The sequence below is a fragment of the Ambystoma mexicanum genome, chromosome 3q (genome assembly GCF_040938575.1).
Source record: "Ambystoma mexicanum isolate Mex_15411 chromosome 3q, UKY_AmexF1_1, whole genome shotgun sequence".
Classification (NCBI taxonomy): Eukaryota; Metazoa; Chordata; class Amphibia; order Caudata; family Ambystomatidae; genus Ambystoma; species Ambystoma mexicanum.
In genome coordinates, this window is record NC_090926.1 from 68118162 (window position 1) to 68133954 (window position 15793).

General features: G+C 46.2%; 1 protein-coding gene across 2 annotated transcripts in view; it reads left to right on the forward strand.

Annotated features, from left to right (window-relative positions):
* The window catches only part of LOC138582141 (zinc finger protein 567-like), a 428111-nt gene that overhangs the window by 259866 nt on the left and 152452 nt on the right, over positions 1–15793 (forward strand). The window contains exon 1 of one of the 2 annotated variants that reach the window (XM_069653157.1): positions 9029–9303. The exons of the other annotated variant lie outside the window; for it this stretch is intronic. Coding sequence (XP_069509258.1) covers positions 9280–9303 — 24 coding nt within the window. The 5' untranslated portion in view covers positions 9029–9279. Of the gene's footprint in view, positions 1–9028; positions 9304–15793 lie in introns of those variants that run through there. 2 annotated transcript variants of the gene reach the window in all.

Sequence of the window (15793 nt, forward strand, 5' to 3'; positions counted from 1 at the left end):
CACCTGTACTGATTGTGTACACCTGTGACAGTTAGGAACACTGCACATAGCATTTTACGGTTGGTACACGATTCTGGTATTGCCGGCATGCCGGTTTCCCCTATTAGCGCCTTCATGATGGCGGTATTTGCATGTCCACCTGACTTGTGATGTCCTCCCATTAGCGGCATGCCGGTATTGCCAGCATGATGGGCCGTGTGCACGCGCCCTAGCCGCTATTAGAGGCACCGTTATTATGCTCTACTTTTGCTGCCAGTAATCTGCTGCGTCCCTCGATGGTGTCAATCTCGATACCCAGGAAAGTCAGGTTCGTGGTTGGCCTAACTTTTTTCTCCCCAGCTAGCAGGACACTACTCAGAAGCACTTAGCGCAACCTCACAACACACCTCGCTGCTCCTTGCTACGAATAGGAAATCATCCAGGTGGTCTGCCACTCTCGCCCCTGCACACCTTTTTCCAGCTGCCCACTCCAAAAAAGTGCTGAACAGCTCGAAATAGTGACACGAGATAGCGCAGCCCATAGGCATGCACTTGCCGAAGTAGAGCTTATCCTGGAACTGGAGCCCCAGAAACCAAAAGTTTTTAGGGTGGACTGGCAATAGACAGAATGAAGACTCAATGTCTGCCTTTGCCAGCAGAGCCCCTCTTCCTGCCTCCTTCACCAGGTCTAATGCCTCATTGAAGGAAGTGTACCCCTCTGAACACTGCTCCGGATCTAAACTACTGTTTACGGATGCTCCCTTAGGGTAGGAGAGATAGTGAAATAGCCTGAATTGCCCCTCTTTCTTCTTGGGGACTACCCCTAGGGGGGACCCACGTAATCTTCGAACGTGGGCTCCGTGAATGACCCCTCTATCCTGCCTAGTTTTATCTCCTTTCCAAGTTTCAGATCCACTATCTCCTGTTTGACGGTTGCTGACTTCAAGTTACTGGGGACCACCCCGCTGTGCACGTTGATGCTTGGTATCTTAAAATCCTCTGAGAAACCCCTTAACAGTGTAACGGCTGCTACTTTGTCATGATAGGAATTCAGCAGCAGCCACAGTGTCTCGAGCTTCATGGGGTTTGGGGCTGTTTCCCCCAACCTAGGTTCCCCATCACTTCTGCATGGATTGCTCCTTCTGCTTGGGGATCCTTACTTCCGCACCGGACAGCTGTGTGGCCTCTGCTGCAATTGCTGCATGCGTGCCTGAACTTGCAGTTGGCTCCCCAAGTGCAGTTCTCCTTTTCAAACTCCCAGCGGGTAGTGTCCTTTCCTGATCCGCTGCCCCAGGATCAGGCACCACCCCTGCCCCGAAAGGGCTGCCTTCCTCTGTCGCTACCCTGATAAGACCTGCCTCGTCAGCTCGAGTAGCTCCTCCTCCCTGGCTGTTGCTCCCATACTGGCATGATCTTGCGCCCATTGCTAGCCATCATTTTGTGGATATACACAGACATGTCCGCGTCATCCCAGTTCATGCTGAGAAACATCTTCATCCTTAACTTGAACCCTTCATCGTATTCGAGCCAGGCGCCCCTCCCCCCCATAATCCTCATGGCCCTTGTTTAATGCTTGTTGTATGTGATGAGCGCCGAGGCGTCACCCGGGTATTTCGCTGCAATGGTAGAGGTGTACCTCTACAAGGCATATAGCGAGTTCATGATGCTTCTTTCCTTCTTCACTCTCTTCCTACAATCCCTCTTGTCATCCTCCGTCTTGGCCTCCTTTACTAAGACCAACTCCACCTGCTCCAGCTTGAGTAAGGTGAAAATGTCAATGAACACTTTACTCCATATCTTCTCTTTGATGTGGTCATGGGTGTGCACTGTGGGCCCCTCCTGACCTCCAGCGCTGAAGTGAGCATGTCCATTAGCCTGTCTGCCCCCAGGTTGTCCCTCCTTTCGAGCCCCCATGCTTCCCCAGGAAAGCCCACTGGTAGGGGACCAGCTGCCTCCTTTGTTCCTTGATCTCCCCTGCTTAGTTCGGGAGTTGCGCACCTCCCCTGCGGTATCTGAATGGGAGCTGCTGCGCCCTTTGTCTGCGCTCCCCTGACCCAATGGCTACATCATTTCTCCCTATCGCAGTCCTGCTTCGTTCCATTCTTCCTTTTCTTTGCTATAGTGTCAGCCTGCGGGCTTCCCAGGGCAGCAATTGTATGTTTCTGCTCTCTTCTTTACCTTTTTTTTTTAAAGCACCGTGACCAGGAAGATGGCTGACGAGGCAATTGTGTATTTCTGCTCCCCTCTTTTTTTTTAACACAAAACGATGCTTCCTTACAACCTTCTTGACAGATGCTGCACTGCCATCAACACAGCACGTTCTTTTCTGCTTGCTGCTGTTTTTTCTATGGGTTTTGTTTTGGGCTTCCCGCAATTGTTAAAAATACAGCAACTTCACAATCTGCACTTTGTCCCAAAAATAGCTTCCACGTTGCTGCACGCCTCATGGTCCTTCCTTTCTGTTTATTTTCAGATGGTCTTGATATTATTTGCCCAACCAAAATGGCTGCCACGTTGCCCCGAGCCTCGTAGTGCATCCGTTTTGTTTCCTTCTGTTTGGCTCAATATTATTACATCGAAGATACCTACCATGCCTTGTGGTCCTTCCCTCTAATGCGTTTCTCATAGGCCTGCTTATTTGGCGTGTGATGTATCCTATGCCGTCACAAGCAACTAGGTCCCTCGAGGAGTTTCCCCTCCCGAAGCGCTCTGGCTCGGAGAGGGGGGGGAGACATGTCGGGGATGGGCTAGCAATAGGGGACATCAGCATCGGTACAGAAGGGATGACCATGGTATTAAGAAAATATAAAACAGACCAAACTGGGAAGGGGTGAGCGATAGAGATGTATTGCACCAAAGAAAAGGACCATTGTCCCAGGTGCATCACGCAGGCATTCCTGGAAAAACGACAAAATATCGGAGGCCAACTCCTAGTACACAGGGACGGCACAGCACTGAGCAGATACCAATTCCAGGCGGTGCTGAAAAAATCCATAGCCAAGGCAGGGTGGGAGCCATCAGAATTTGGGACCCACTCATTTAGGATAGGGGCGGCCACATCAGTATGGGCAGGGGGCCTGGGAGCAAAAGGAGTCAAAAGCATTGGGGGTTGGAAGTCAAACTGTTTTAAGAGATATGTAAGGGAAGAACTAATATAACACCCCTCCTCCTCCACAGATATGGGCCCTTACAAATCAGCGTGGATCGTGGGTCATTCATTCGTGACCCGAGCAGGCCGGTGGATCGAGGAAGTTAAGCAGGGGCTCCACTTTCCCTGGACAATCACATCATGGTGGGGCCTGCCAGGGATGCACTGGGAGGACATATACGACAGGCTATCAGACTTGATTGGTTTCAGAGACCCACCAGAATACCTGGTGATACACCTGGGGGGCAACGACCTGGTCAGCACGAGTAGGGGTAGACTGCAAAGGGACATTTGCGAATCACTACATAACATAACACACTGTTGGAGGGGGACAGAGATTTCTATGTCAGAGATGGTACCACGCAGAATTTGGTACGGGCCCAGTGCAGACAGGCGGTGGAAACAGCAAGAAGGAAGCTGAACAAAACGGTAGAAAAGTACTGCAATAGCTCAGGGCTCAATTTCATAAGGCATGGGCTTTCACAGAGTAATCCCTATATGTTCCACCTGGACTGGGTACACCGGTCCAGCAAAGGGATAGGGGTTTTTACGGACAACATATTCAGGGCTCTAGAGGAACGGGGCTGTAGATAGGGGTACTTTTGGGGGGGCCCATTGAAGACATCCCAGGCTATGAAACCTTGCTAGTCATACTTGCTGCAAACGAGAAAACCACTATTAACATCGTACTGATATATAGATCCCCAAGTTCCACTAATAACCCCGAAATAGATATCCCACTACTTATCACACCCCTCATCAAACCAAACATGAAATGTATTGTCCTTGGTGATTTAAATCTTGGGTTTAATGATAATCTAGACCATAAAGCTGAAATCTTACATTCAGCATTCACAGATATGAACTTCACCCAACAGGTGAACAGCCCGACGCACGCAAAGGGCAGAACTTTGGATTGGATACTGGCCCTTAACACTAGTTTAGCCATAGGTTCCATCACTCCCCTCGACTAGACGGACCACCATTGCATAAAATTCACCTTCACGAGTCATGAACCCTCTCCTCACAAATGTAAAACAATGGACACGTTCGAAACCATAAATCCCTGTACGCTCACGGCAGAGAACTTCACTCCCATCCTCAACAAAACTCTTAAAGCCAACCCACTCACCAGCAATGGCCCAATTACCATTGCAGACTACTATCACAAATGCCTCACCCTTACCATTGACAAAGTAGCCCCTATTTGAACCAAAACTCGTTGAACGGACAAAAAAAGCCAATTCTGTTTTGATGAAGAACTAGTCTCCTTGAGGAGAACTAAAGAAGCCCTTGAACATGTCCACACAACGCATCCAACCGTTGAATCTGACAAAGCTGTCAAGGAAGCCAATAAAATCTACAAAATGCCATCATATCCCACAAAGCCAACGCCTACAATACACGTATCAGCAATGCTGCATCAGATTCAAAATAACTTTTCTCTATTCTCAGCGAATTAGAAAACCCCACTCCTAACACGGCCCCTACCAACTCCAGCAAAGAATGGTACACCACCATCCAAGATGCTCTATCCGCCAAAATTGCCCTACTACAAAACAACATTTCTTCAAAGAGACTGCTATCAGCAGATAAAAATGTCTCAACCACTAATCCCACTCCCACCCACCTGGAAAAACCCAACGCCTCATTTAATTTCCCCCCAGTCACCCAAGAACTAGTATTTGACACTATTACCAGACTAAAAGCCTCCAACTGCAAAGGAGACAGTGTCCCAGCAAAACTAGTGAAAGCATGCGCCTCCACCCTCACCCCTATCAACACCAACTTTGTCAACTCCTCCTTCATCTCTAACTCAGTCCCAGCCAGCAACAAAGACGCCTGGGTCGCCCCCCCTTCTAAAAAAACATCACTGGACCCCACAGTACCCACCAACTATCGGCCAATAACAACAGTCCCTTTTCTACTTAAAATCATAGACAAAATAGCTTACACACAAATTCAAACACACCTTGAACAGAACCACCTACTAGGAACCAGACAAACAGGCTTCAGGCCCAAACACAGCACAGAAACAGCCCTCCTGGACCTCAAAATCCAGATGGACACCATTAGAGACTCAGGAAAACTTTGCATCCTATTGCTGCTAGAACTCTCTGCAGCATTCGACCTTGTGGACCACGATAAACTATGCACATCTCTTGCCAATGACTTCAACTTCTCCAAGGACGCCACCTCGTGGGTGAAATCGTTCCTCGCCGAACGCACTTCAAGAGTGGCTATAGGCAAGGAAGCTGCCGATCCCATTCCTGTACCAATAGGAGTACCCCAAGGATTGTGCCTTCCCCCTACACTCTACAATGCTTACACCAAGCTTCCCTTCTCTGCTCTAGACGATATGGGTGTCATCTACACCAATTTCGCAGATGACACCCAGATCCTCATACCGATCGCAGGTATTTACGACCAAGACACCCTAAACATTAATAAAATATACACCATCATCCAAAACTGGATGGCACTGAATAGTCTCTGTCTCAATGATGAGAAGACAGAAGTTCTTATCGTGGGATAACCAACCAAAATAGCATCCCTTCACTCTAACTACACCTCCATCAACATTGACAGCACCCCAATCCCTGTCCTCAAGCAAGTTAAAACTTTAGGTGTTCAATTAGATGCCAGCCTGACCATGACCAAACACATCAACACCCTGGCATCATCCACGGCCTATACCTCCAAACTCATTGCACTAAGTTGACAATTCCTGACCCCGACCAACTGCCTCACCCTGGCGAGAGCCTTGATATTATCTAAACTTGATTATTGCAATGTGTAGCTACTAGGGATTTCCAATACTAACCTTAGCAAATTGCAACTTATGCAAAATAAAGCCTTAAGGGCAGCACTAGGGATAAAAAAGCATGATCACATCTCTAAAACTAGGAAGGACGCCCACTGGCTACCCATCAAAGCTAGAATCATTTTCAAAACCCTCTGCATTGCACATAAATGTCTTGCCAAAAAAGCCCCAATCTACCTGAACAACGCCCTACAGAAGAGAGAAAACATCAGATCACTGAGATCCAATAATAACAAAGACCTAGTCACTCCTCGATTCAATAATACCAAATCAGGGGGGAGCAGCTTCCGTGTTCTAGGTCCCAAACACTGGAACTCCCTTCCCATCAACATCAAAAAAGAGGGGTCCTTCCCCGCCTTCAAAAGATTGCTGAAAACCTGGCTATTCAACCAATACTAGCCCATTATGAAACCTTTGCCTTTGTAACACTGTAACATTTATATGCTTAACCTGTAAATACTGCACTTTATACTGTTTTGCTTACTATTCCTACTAATCTATCTGACCTGCAGTTTGTAACACCTTTTGTATACCTTCCTCCAATGCATGACCAATTACTAAGATGTATGACCAATTACTAAGATGTCTGTAACCACGCCGGGATACCCCATGGTCTGGGCGTGTAACAAATGGGAAAAATATAAATAAATAAATAAATGGTCGGGCGGACTCATCATGCCTCCTCCTCAACCCTACCCCGGGCCTCCCAAGAGCCCCACAGCTGGGCTGTAGATCCCTGCACCGGATCCACCTGGCTCGCCCAACCGCACACCTGCCGCCAGAGCTCCTGGCTTGCCAGCCCTGCGTCACCTTAGCTGGACCAACAGCAGCTTGCCCCCAGCTGTGCACCACTCCGGTGGCCACCAGTAAGTGTTTGCTGCACGTTGTGTGCAGCCGACCCTGACAACGCTGACCTGCTGCTGGAGGAGCGGGCGTGCAAATAGACGGCCCCCCCTGCGTGTGCTCTAGTTATAGGAGCCATGTTAATGGCCCCACTTCATAGCTCCCAACCTTCTGTGTCACCTGATTTTCTTTTTGGCGGGTGAGAGCCCATAGAAGTGAATGGGTTTATGAGGGACTTGGTGGGTCATTCAGCTGCTTGCAAGGCGGTTGACACCCACCAAAAGCGGGTGAGTTGAGAGCTATGCCACTTCCTATTTCTGAGGCAGCAGGTGGGGTGGGAGGTGCTCGCCCCCCCTCCACCCTGCTATGCCTTGGTGCTATCAGCCTCTACGGGGCTGTGCCATGGGCTAACCTCAGTGTGGCTCTATCAGGCTGTACTTTTGTCAGGTCATCTAAAATAAATAATTAAAGAATATAAATATGTAAAGTTTTGGAGGGGGGGTCCTGATGGTCTCAGGTTTCAGAGGAGGGGGTGCAGAGATGACCCTCGACCTTGTTGTCCAGCTGGCATCGATCTCATTAGCAATACCCCTCCATTGCTAAGAATTAATACATACATGTCAACACTCCCGTTTTATGCCAGACGGTCCTGATTTTTACATTGAAAAAATTGCTACTTCTTCCGAAAATAATAGTGACCCCAATGACATTCAATGGGAGAATTCGACCCTTGCGATTTCTGTGAGACAAACTCCCACCAAAGTGGGGCAGAACAGGTTGGCATGTATGTCGATATCATAACATACTTGCCAACCCTACCGATTTAGGCGCTAGGATACCGCTTTTTAAGCAGTCCTACCGCCTACCGATTTTTTGACACCAAATACCGATTTTTTTTAGTAAAAAAAATAAAAGATTTTTTTTTTTACATTTTTTTTTTTGCCCACGCCAGCGCAGGGGAGTCTTTCAAGGGCTCCCCCGAGATGGCGTACCGGGAGAATGCGCGGCATGCAGGCTTTTAATGTCAAAGGCACCCATGGCAGTGGGCTAAAGTGCACCTCCGCCGCGGGTGCCTTTGGCAAAAGGCACCATTAGCCCCCCACCACGCCAGCTCGGGGGAGTCTTTCAAGGACTTCCCCGAGCTGGCGTAGCGGGAGAAGGCGTGGCATGCAGGCTGTTAATGTCAAAGGCACCCACGGCGGTGGGCTAAAAGCGCCCCTCCGCCGCGGGTGCCTTTGGCAAAAGGTGCCATTAGCCCCCCATCACGCCTACTCGGGGGAGTCTTTCAAGGACTTCTCCGAGCTGGCGTAGCGGGAGAAGGCGCGGCATGCAGGCTGTTAATGTCAAAGGCACCCACGGCGGTGGGCTAAAAGTGCCCCTCTGCCGTGGGTGCCTTTGGCAAAAGGCGCCATTAGCCCCCCACCACGCCAACTCGGGGGAGTCTTTCAAGGACTTCCCCGAGCTGGCGTAGCAGGAGAAGGCGCAGCATGCAGGCTTTTAATGTCAAAGGCACCCACGGCGGTGGGCTAAAAGTGCCCCTCCACCGCAGGTGCCTTTGGCCAAAGGCGCCATTAGCCCCCCACCACGCCAGCTCAGGGGGAGTCTTTCAAGCACTTCCCCGAGCTGGCGTAGCGGGAGAAGGCGCAGCATGATGTAAAAGGCGCCCACGGTGGTGGGCTAAGGGCGCCCCTCTGCCGCGAGTGCCTTTCACAAAAGGCGCCATTAGCCCCCCACCATGTCAACTCCGGCGAGTCTTTCAAGGGCTCCCCCGAGCTGGCGTGATGGCAGAAGGCATGGCAGGCGCCTCATTGTCATTGAATGCACCCATGGCGGCGGGCTCATTCAATGACAATGGGCTGCTGACGCACCCTATTCCTATCATTACCTCCTCGCCTGACTATTTTTGAAACTTTAAGATTCCTACAGATTTTTGGTCACAGAATGTTGGCATGTATGTCATAATCAACAAAATGTTGTATTGTAAATAAACACGTGTCCTTACATTAAAGACCCCATCATAATGTTGAAATTATGATCTTCTGCATTCTTGATAATGAACATCAATTGTTTATTTATACTTTTTGCATCCAGCAAGAAGTCGTCTTTAGTGACACCAGGGCCGTACAGCTACACTGAGCATGTGCGTACACTTAGTGTCTTTCTAGTAAGCAAACTCACGGGATTACGGCGAGTCACGCTTTGAGCATGCGCGTTGGTAGTGACCCGATTCAGCACACTTACAGTGCTGTTATCTTTCGACTGGTCAGGCCAACCTACACAGTTCTTTTTTTCTGACAGCTCTCTGCGGAGCGGTACTATTAAGATTATTGCTGAGGTGGAGCTGGAGCTGTTTACTTCTGGCTCTTTCAATCGCTCATAATATTATTTACGTACGAAGGGGCTGTTTATGTTGTTCTTGTTCCGCTTCTTTGTCCAGTTACAGCCATAGTCCTCTGAGGAAAGTAAATAGAAACGCAACATAGAAATGCCCCGACGTTACTCAGAAAAGGTGAGTGATGTTTTAGAACAGACCATTGTGTTTACAGGAGAGCAGTTACCGTGGATAAGGTTATACATACATGGCAGCCTGTAATATCCCCCCAAAAAGCTTTGAAATAAAGTTCTTATTTTACGGCTAGTAATGACAACACAACTGACTTGTAATAAGAACAAATTACATCTCAACTGCTCTGTAAAAAGTTACTATGCTTCAGTTGTGACTTCACAATGTCTGCTGCTTGAGTCAGCAAATATCAGAATTCCAGCTGTCACTGCAGAAGCTAATTAAAGACATTACAAGCTTTTTAATTTCCTTGCTTGTTAACTAATTTTCTGTGATACTTTACACTGATTACTTGCCATAGAACTGTTTATTATGGAATGTTTAATGTATGCACTGCTGACGTTTAAAATGTAATCAAGAAGCTGTTTGTTATTTCTTATCTGAAAGTACAAAATGGAAAATAAAATTCAAGGCATTTTATTAAAATATTTTACCAATTTTTCTGCAGCACATCCAAAGCTGTATATTAACGTTTTGAAATTCGATCAGGTTCTTCATTGATTATATAGATCAGCAAATGGAAGCCCTCTTACATTCGATTAAACAGGAGGCCATGTATTAAAGGGGATGACAGCGTGTGGCCATGCATCCTAATGAATAAAATACCCCTTACTGTATGTACAAAGAATATTGCAAGTCACCTCAGAGTTCTGTGACAGTATAAAGAAACTCTGCCTTTGGCCTCATTCCTGTATTTGATCACAGAACCTTGTGACTTGTAATATCCTTATATATGGTAAGGGATACTGTCCAATAGACAATATCACCCCGTGTAATGTTTTCTGTTTGAGAGTAACTTGTTTCAATCAGTTTAAGCATTTAAGAAATATTAGCAACGTTACGTCGAGCAAGAATGTGAGATGGAACAAAAGGGTTTCTCATAAAATCCGTCTTTGTTGAGTTAATTGCCCAAAACAGATTCGAGTTTCATTTGAACTTCTGCACAGAGGATTTTGAGAGTAATTGTGTAAATAAGTTGAATGGCAATGAAATGTCTCTTTGAAAACTAAACAACAAATGGACTTCGAGGTGGATTTTAAATCCCCCTTTTAGATTGTTTTACCTAAGTGATAGCAGGCATCTTGCCAAATTCCAGATGTCCTTGGGAGGGGAACCCATTTTCGAGTAAGGATAATCTCTGTTTTATAGCTGTTCAAGATACTTTTCTTTTATCCAGTAATGGCTGTGTCTGATGAGCGGGTCTACAGACAGACAGCCTTTGGGAGGTCTTGCCGGACCCCGGCGTGAGAGTAGAAATGCGCATGTCTTAGGAAATGGGCCTTATTAGCACCCGTGAGCTAGAGAGCGGGAGATTCCTACTCTACTCGGAGATGCAGAGATATTGTTATTGTTACAGTTCTGCTCTTTAAAAGATCAAAAGGACAGTGGCCCAGCAGGGCTTTAAGTGGGCCAGAGCTAGCCTGTGTGGAGCACTGGCAGACTCCAAAATCAGCTTGTGAGCCGGGGAGCTGCCGGCTCCCTCTGCACCCCACTAATGAGAATCAGAAGTTGCTTTTGCTTTGCTCACGTTGTGCATTGCTTTTCTCCATTTCCATCAGCAGTGCACAGGGACATCTAGTAGCAACCAGTAGTACTGCATCCAATGCTACCGATTCCATGAGGACATATATTAATGGACTGAGGTACTGCACCCTATTTCTACTGGATCAGCAGGGACATCTAACACAAATCTTCACAAACTTCAACTGCTGCAAAACAATGTCCTCAGAGCAGTCTGGGGCTTGAAACATTCAGACCACATATCCAACCTCCTACAGGAGGCGCATTGGCTCCCTATCAAAGCCTGCATTGAATTCAAGCTCCCAGCCATCACTCATCGCTGCTTACATAACACTGCCCCCTCTTACCTCACAAACCGTATCACTATGAAACACAATCTGCACAATCTGAGCTCCTCCACTGCTTCTGCCCTGAACATTCCAAGATTTACCAGACAGAGACGGGGGCTGCTGTTTCACCACAAATTGCCCTGGGAGGGAAGCTCCAAGTTGTGGCTCCATCAACTGGACCTAGGTCTTCATCAAGTTCTCACAGCTCACACCCTGCAGATACTGTTGCTAACAGCAGCATGATTCAGTCATAAACGAAACGAGCTCTGCATGACGTGCTATGTGAGGGATCTTAAACACTGATATTGGACCATCCTGGCAGGAGGGGTGCGGGATGGAACTCATCTGTTTAGGTCTCAATCACTGATGTGTCAAAGCCTTTATGTGAAAGTGTAGCATTAAGAGTTGTGGTTTTAGGCCAGAGTAACCTGACGTTGGTGTTATGGTACCACCTGCAGGGGAGGAAGTAGATAATTTAGAAGCAATATATTTTGTTTTCAGAAATAATCTCTTGCTCATACCCACACTCGCCTCACTGTAAAATCATGTTGTAGTCAATTGCATGTGAATGTGGGCAGCAAACTAGAGGTAAACCTACTCGTTCCAAGGAGGGGAAATCCATATTTTTATTTTGGAAAATCTGTTGCTATCTTGGGAGCTTTGCTTAAAATGGCCGCCGGTTTTCTGTCCTCTCATTGTCCTGTCGTTCCTCAGCCACCCTGTGCTTCTCGATGCTGTTCTTTTCTTCTTCTTGCACCTAACCATTGGAACGCTCTTCCACATTCAATCCGTGCATCCTCTACCTCATTCTATCCGTGCATTTCAGGTCACTTATCTGATTTTTCGTTCCCAATTACAAACTCCTTTCTCTTTCCTCCAATCAGCCATGATCATTGATTTAGTCATCGCGCTTCGTTTTTATTGTAATTCGAATTTTTGTAAAGTGCTTTGGCGAAAGCGCTCAGTAAATTAAATACAAATACAAAAACTGCTTTTAAAAGAAGCAACAAAAAATTGTATCTTTCTTATGAAATAATGTATTCATGTGATCAGTTCATATTACACTTTACACATAAAAACGATTACAAAACATATATGTGATACAATTCATCATAACTACAAATCACTAATGTATACATTAATTTCCATCAAATCTAAATAGCAATTCATCACTAATGATGTAGCATAACTTTCCGCAATATTCCTAATGGCTCCTACTTGAGCACCTAAAATAACATTTTGAACTTAACATTTTTTTTTCTCCATTTCTAGCCTGAATCAAGACGATAAGTCATTCTGTTTTCTTACTAAATCATCAGCTTCCATACACAGTGTAAAGCAATATGCAGTGCCTTCTTCTCGGTTTTCATGCAGTGTTGCCAGAAACTGTCGTCTCTGATACTGTCATAACGATTAACAAAGCCTCTGTTTGGAAGCGTCCCCCCGTAAGCAATAAAGACACACCCCAGTGGGAATAAGACTAAGGACCAAGTGTGGGTGAAAGTAAATGGCTTTTATATAAGTCAAAATTAGGGCATACAAAGGACTCTGCAAACTCCTCTTTGCCCTGGCGGCCACTCATGCACATACACATCAATTGTTGTCATTTCAGTTGTCCTGTAAATCCTACAAAGCGTTAATCTAAAATCAAGTGAGAGACAGGGCGACATCCTGAAGTGCAAGGCATTGTCGATACATCAGCCACAGATCTAAGGGCCCAATCCACCCAGGTCCAGGTGCCCCTTGAGGGGAGCTCGGGATAGGTTACGCTTGTCATTCTAGTCCGTGGGGTGGAGAGGGAGTTCTTTACTGTTTGTTAGTGTAAGGGGTGAATAACTGTCTCTGTGGCCTGGTAACTTGGGGTGAACTGGAGTGTTATTGGGTCATTAGTGGCGCATCGCTGGCTCCTCAAAGGTGGTGGGATTTAGGACCAGGTAGTACATAATTCATTCAGACTTTAGCTGTGGCGGCGGCGTGGCATGGGGGAGGTGGAATGCTTGGAGCGGGTCCAGTTAAGATATGAGGGTGCAGGACTTGGACTTTTACTTCTGAGGAACAGGTGATTGTCCCCCCCATCAGCGACACCATTTGAGTGCTTTTTTGGGGTTTATTTGCTCCCCGCGTTGCCCTGTGCTTTCCCGGCGTCCCCTTCCTGGTTTCTCCCTCGCCCGCCCGCCTCCCAGCCCGCCCCCCACCTATCCTGGTCCCGCTCCCGCCTCCCGACCCGCCCATCCCCTCCCTTCATCACTGATCCTCCCAGGGCAACCCTCTGCCCGGCAGCCCCCAGCGGCTAAGAACCCCGAGGCCAAGGGCGGCTCCAACAGAGGCGGCTCCAGAAAGTGTCTGCAGGTGTCCGCAGGGGACGCCAAGGAAGCCAGCAACCAACAGACACCAACAAAAACTGTGAGTGTGGCATGGGTGGGAGTAGAGCAATCACTCTACTCCAGAAAGCTCCTGCCACTCTAACTTACCTATCAATGGCCTATACTGCTACAGACCTGCACCATGCATTATTAGAGTGATATGTGACCACCAGCCCAAACCTTTTCATGGCGGGACAGCAAACACTGCCTGCAGTATAATGCTAACCATACCACGAGTGAACCACAAAGACTAGCCTGCGCCAAATCTAGACAGAAATATGATTGTTAGCATATGCCACACTTAGATGGATTCTCAAGTTTTATGAATCTTAGCATGTCCACACTTAAATAGAATTGTGAATGTTAGCATGTCCACACTAAGATAGAATTGTGAATGTTTGCATGCCCACTCTTAGATGGAATTGTGAATACTGGCATGTCCACTCTCAGATGGAATTGTGAATGTTAGCATGCCCACTCGTAGATGGAATTGTGAATACTGGCATGTCCACTCTCAGATGGAATTGTGAATGTTAGCATGTTCACTCTTAGTTAGAATTATGAATCTTAGCATGTCCACACTTAAATAGAACTGTGAATGTTAGCATGTCCACTCTTAGATGGAATTGTGAATGTTAGCATGTCCACACTTAGATTGAATTATGAATGTTAGCATGTCCACTCTTAGATGGAATTGTGAATGTTAGCATGTCCACTCTTAGATGGAATTGTGAATGTTATCATGTCCACACTTAGATGGAGTTGTGAATATTGGCATGTCCACTCTCAGATGGAATTGTGAATGTTAGCATGCCCACTCTTAGATGGAATTGTGAATACTGGCATGTCCACTCTCAGATGGAATTGTGAATGTTAGCACTTAGATGGAATTCTGATTCTTAGCATGCCCACTCTTAGTTAGAATTATGAATCTTAGCATGTTCACACTTAAATAGAACTGTGAATGTTAGCATGTCCACTCTTAGATGGAATTGTGAATGTTAGCATGTCCACTCTTAGATGGAATTGTGAATGTTGGCATGTCCACTCTTGGATAGAATTGTGAATGTTAGCATGTCCACACTTAGATGGAGTTGTGAATATTGGCCTGCGTCGCATCTAGATGAAATAATGCTAACCATACCACGAGTGAACCACAAAGACTAGCCTGCGCCAAATCTAGACAGAAATGTGACTGTTTGCATATGCCACACTTAGATGAACTCTCAAGCTTAGCCTACGCCAACCTAGACAGAAATGATTGTTAGCATATGCCACACTTAGATGGATTCTCAAGTTTTATGAATCTTAGCATGTCCACACTTAAATAGAACGTTGAATGTTAGCATGTCCACTCTTAGATGGAATTGTGAATGTTAGCATGTCCACACTTAGATGGATTTTCAGAAATATGATTGTTAGCATATGCCACACTTAGATGGATTCTCAAGTTTTATGAATCTTTGCATATCCACACTTAAATAGAACTGTGAATGTTAGCATGTCCACTCTTAGATGGAATTGTGAATGTTAGCATGTCCACTCTTAGATGGAATTGTGAATGTTAGCATGTCCACACTTAGATAGAATTGTGAATGTTAGCATGTCCACTCTTAGATGGAATTGTGAATGTTAGCATGTCCACTCTTAGTTAGAATTATGAATCTTAGCATGTCCACTCTTAGTTAGAATTGTGAATCTTAGCATGTCCACACTTAGATAGAATTGTGAATGTTAGCATGTCCACTCTTAGATGGAATTGTGAATGTTGGCATGTCCACTCTTGGATAGAATTGTGAATGTTAGCATGTCCACACTTAGATAGAATTGTGAATGTTAGCATGCCCACTCTTAGATGGAATTGTGAATACTGGCATGTCCACTCTCAGATGGAATTGTGAATGTTAGCATGCCCACTCTTAGATGGAATTGTGAATACTGGCATGTCCACTCTCAGATGGAATTGTGAATGTTAGCACTTAGATGGAATTGTGATTCTTAGCATGCCCACACTTAGATAGAATTATGAATGTTAGCATGTCCACTCTTAGTTAGAATTATGAATCTTAGCATGTCCACACTTAAATAGAACGTTGAATGTTAGCATGTCCACTCTTAGTTAGAATTATGAATCTTAGCATGTCCACACTTAAATAGAACTGTGAATGTTAGCATGTCCACTCTTAGATGGAATTGTGAATGTTAGCATGTCCACACTTAGAT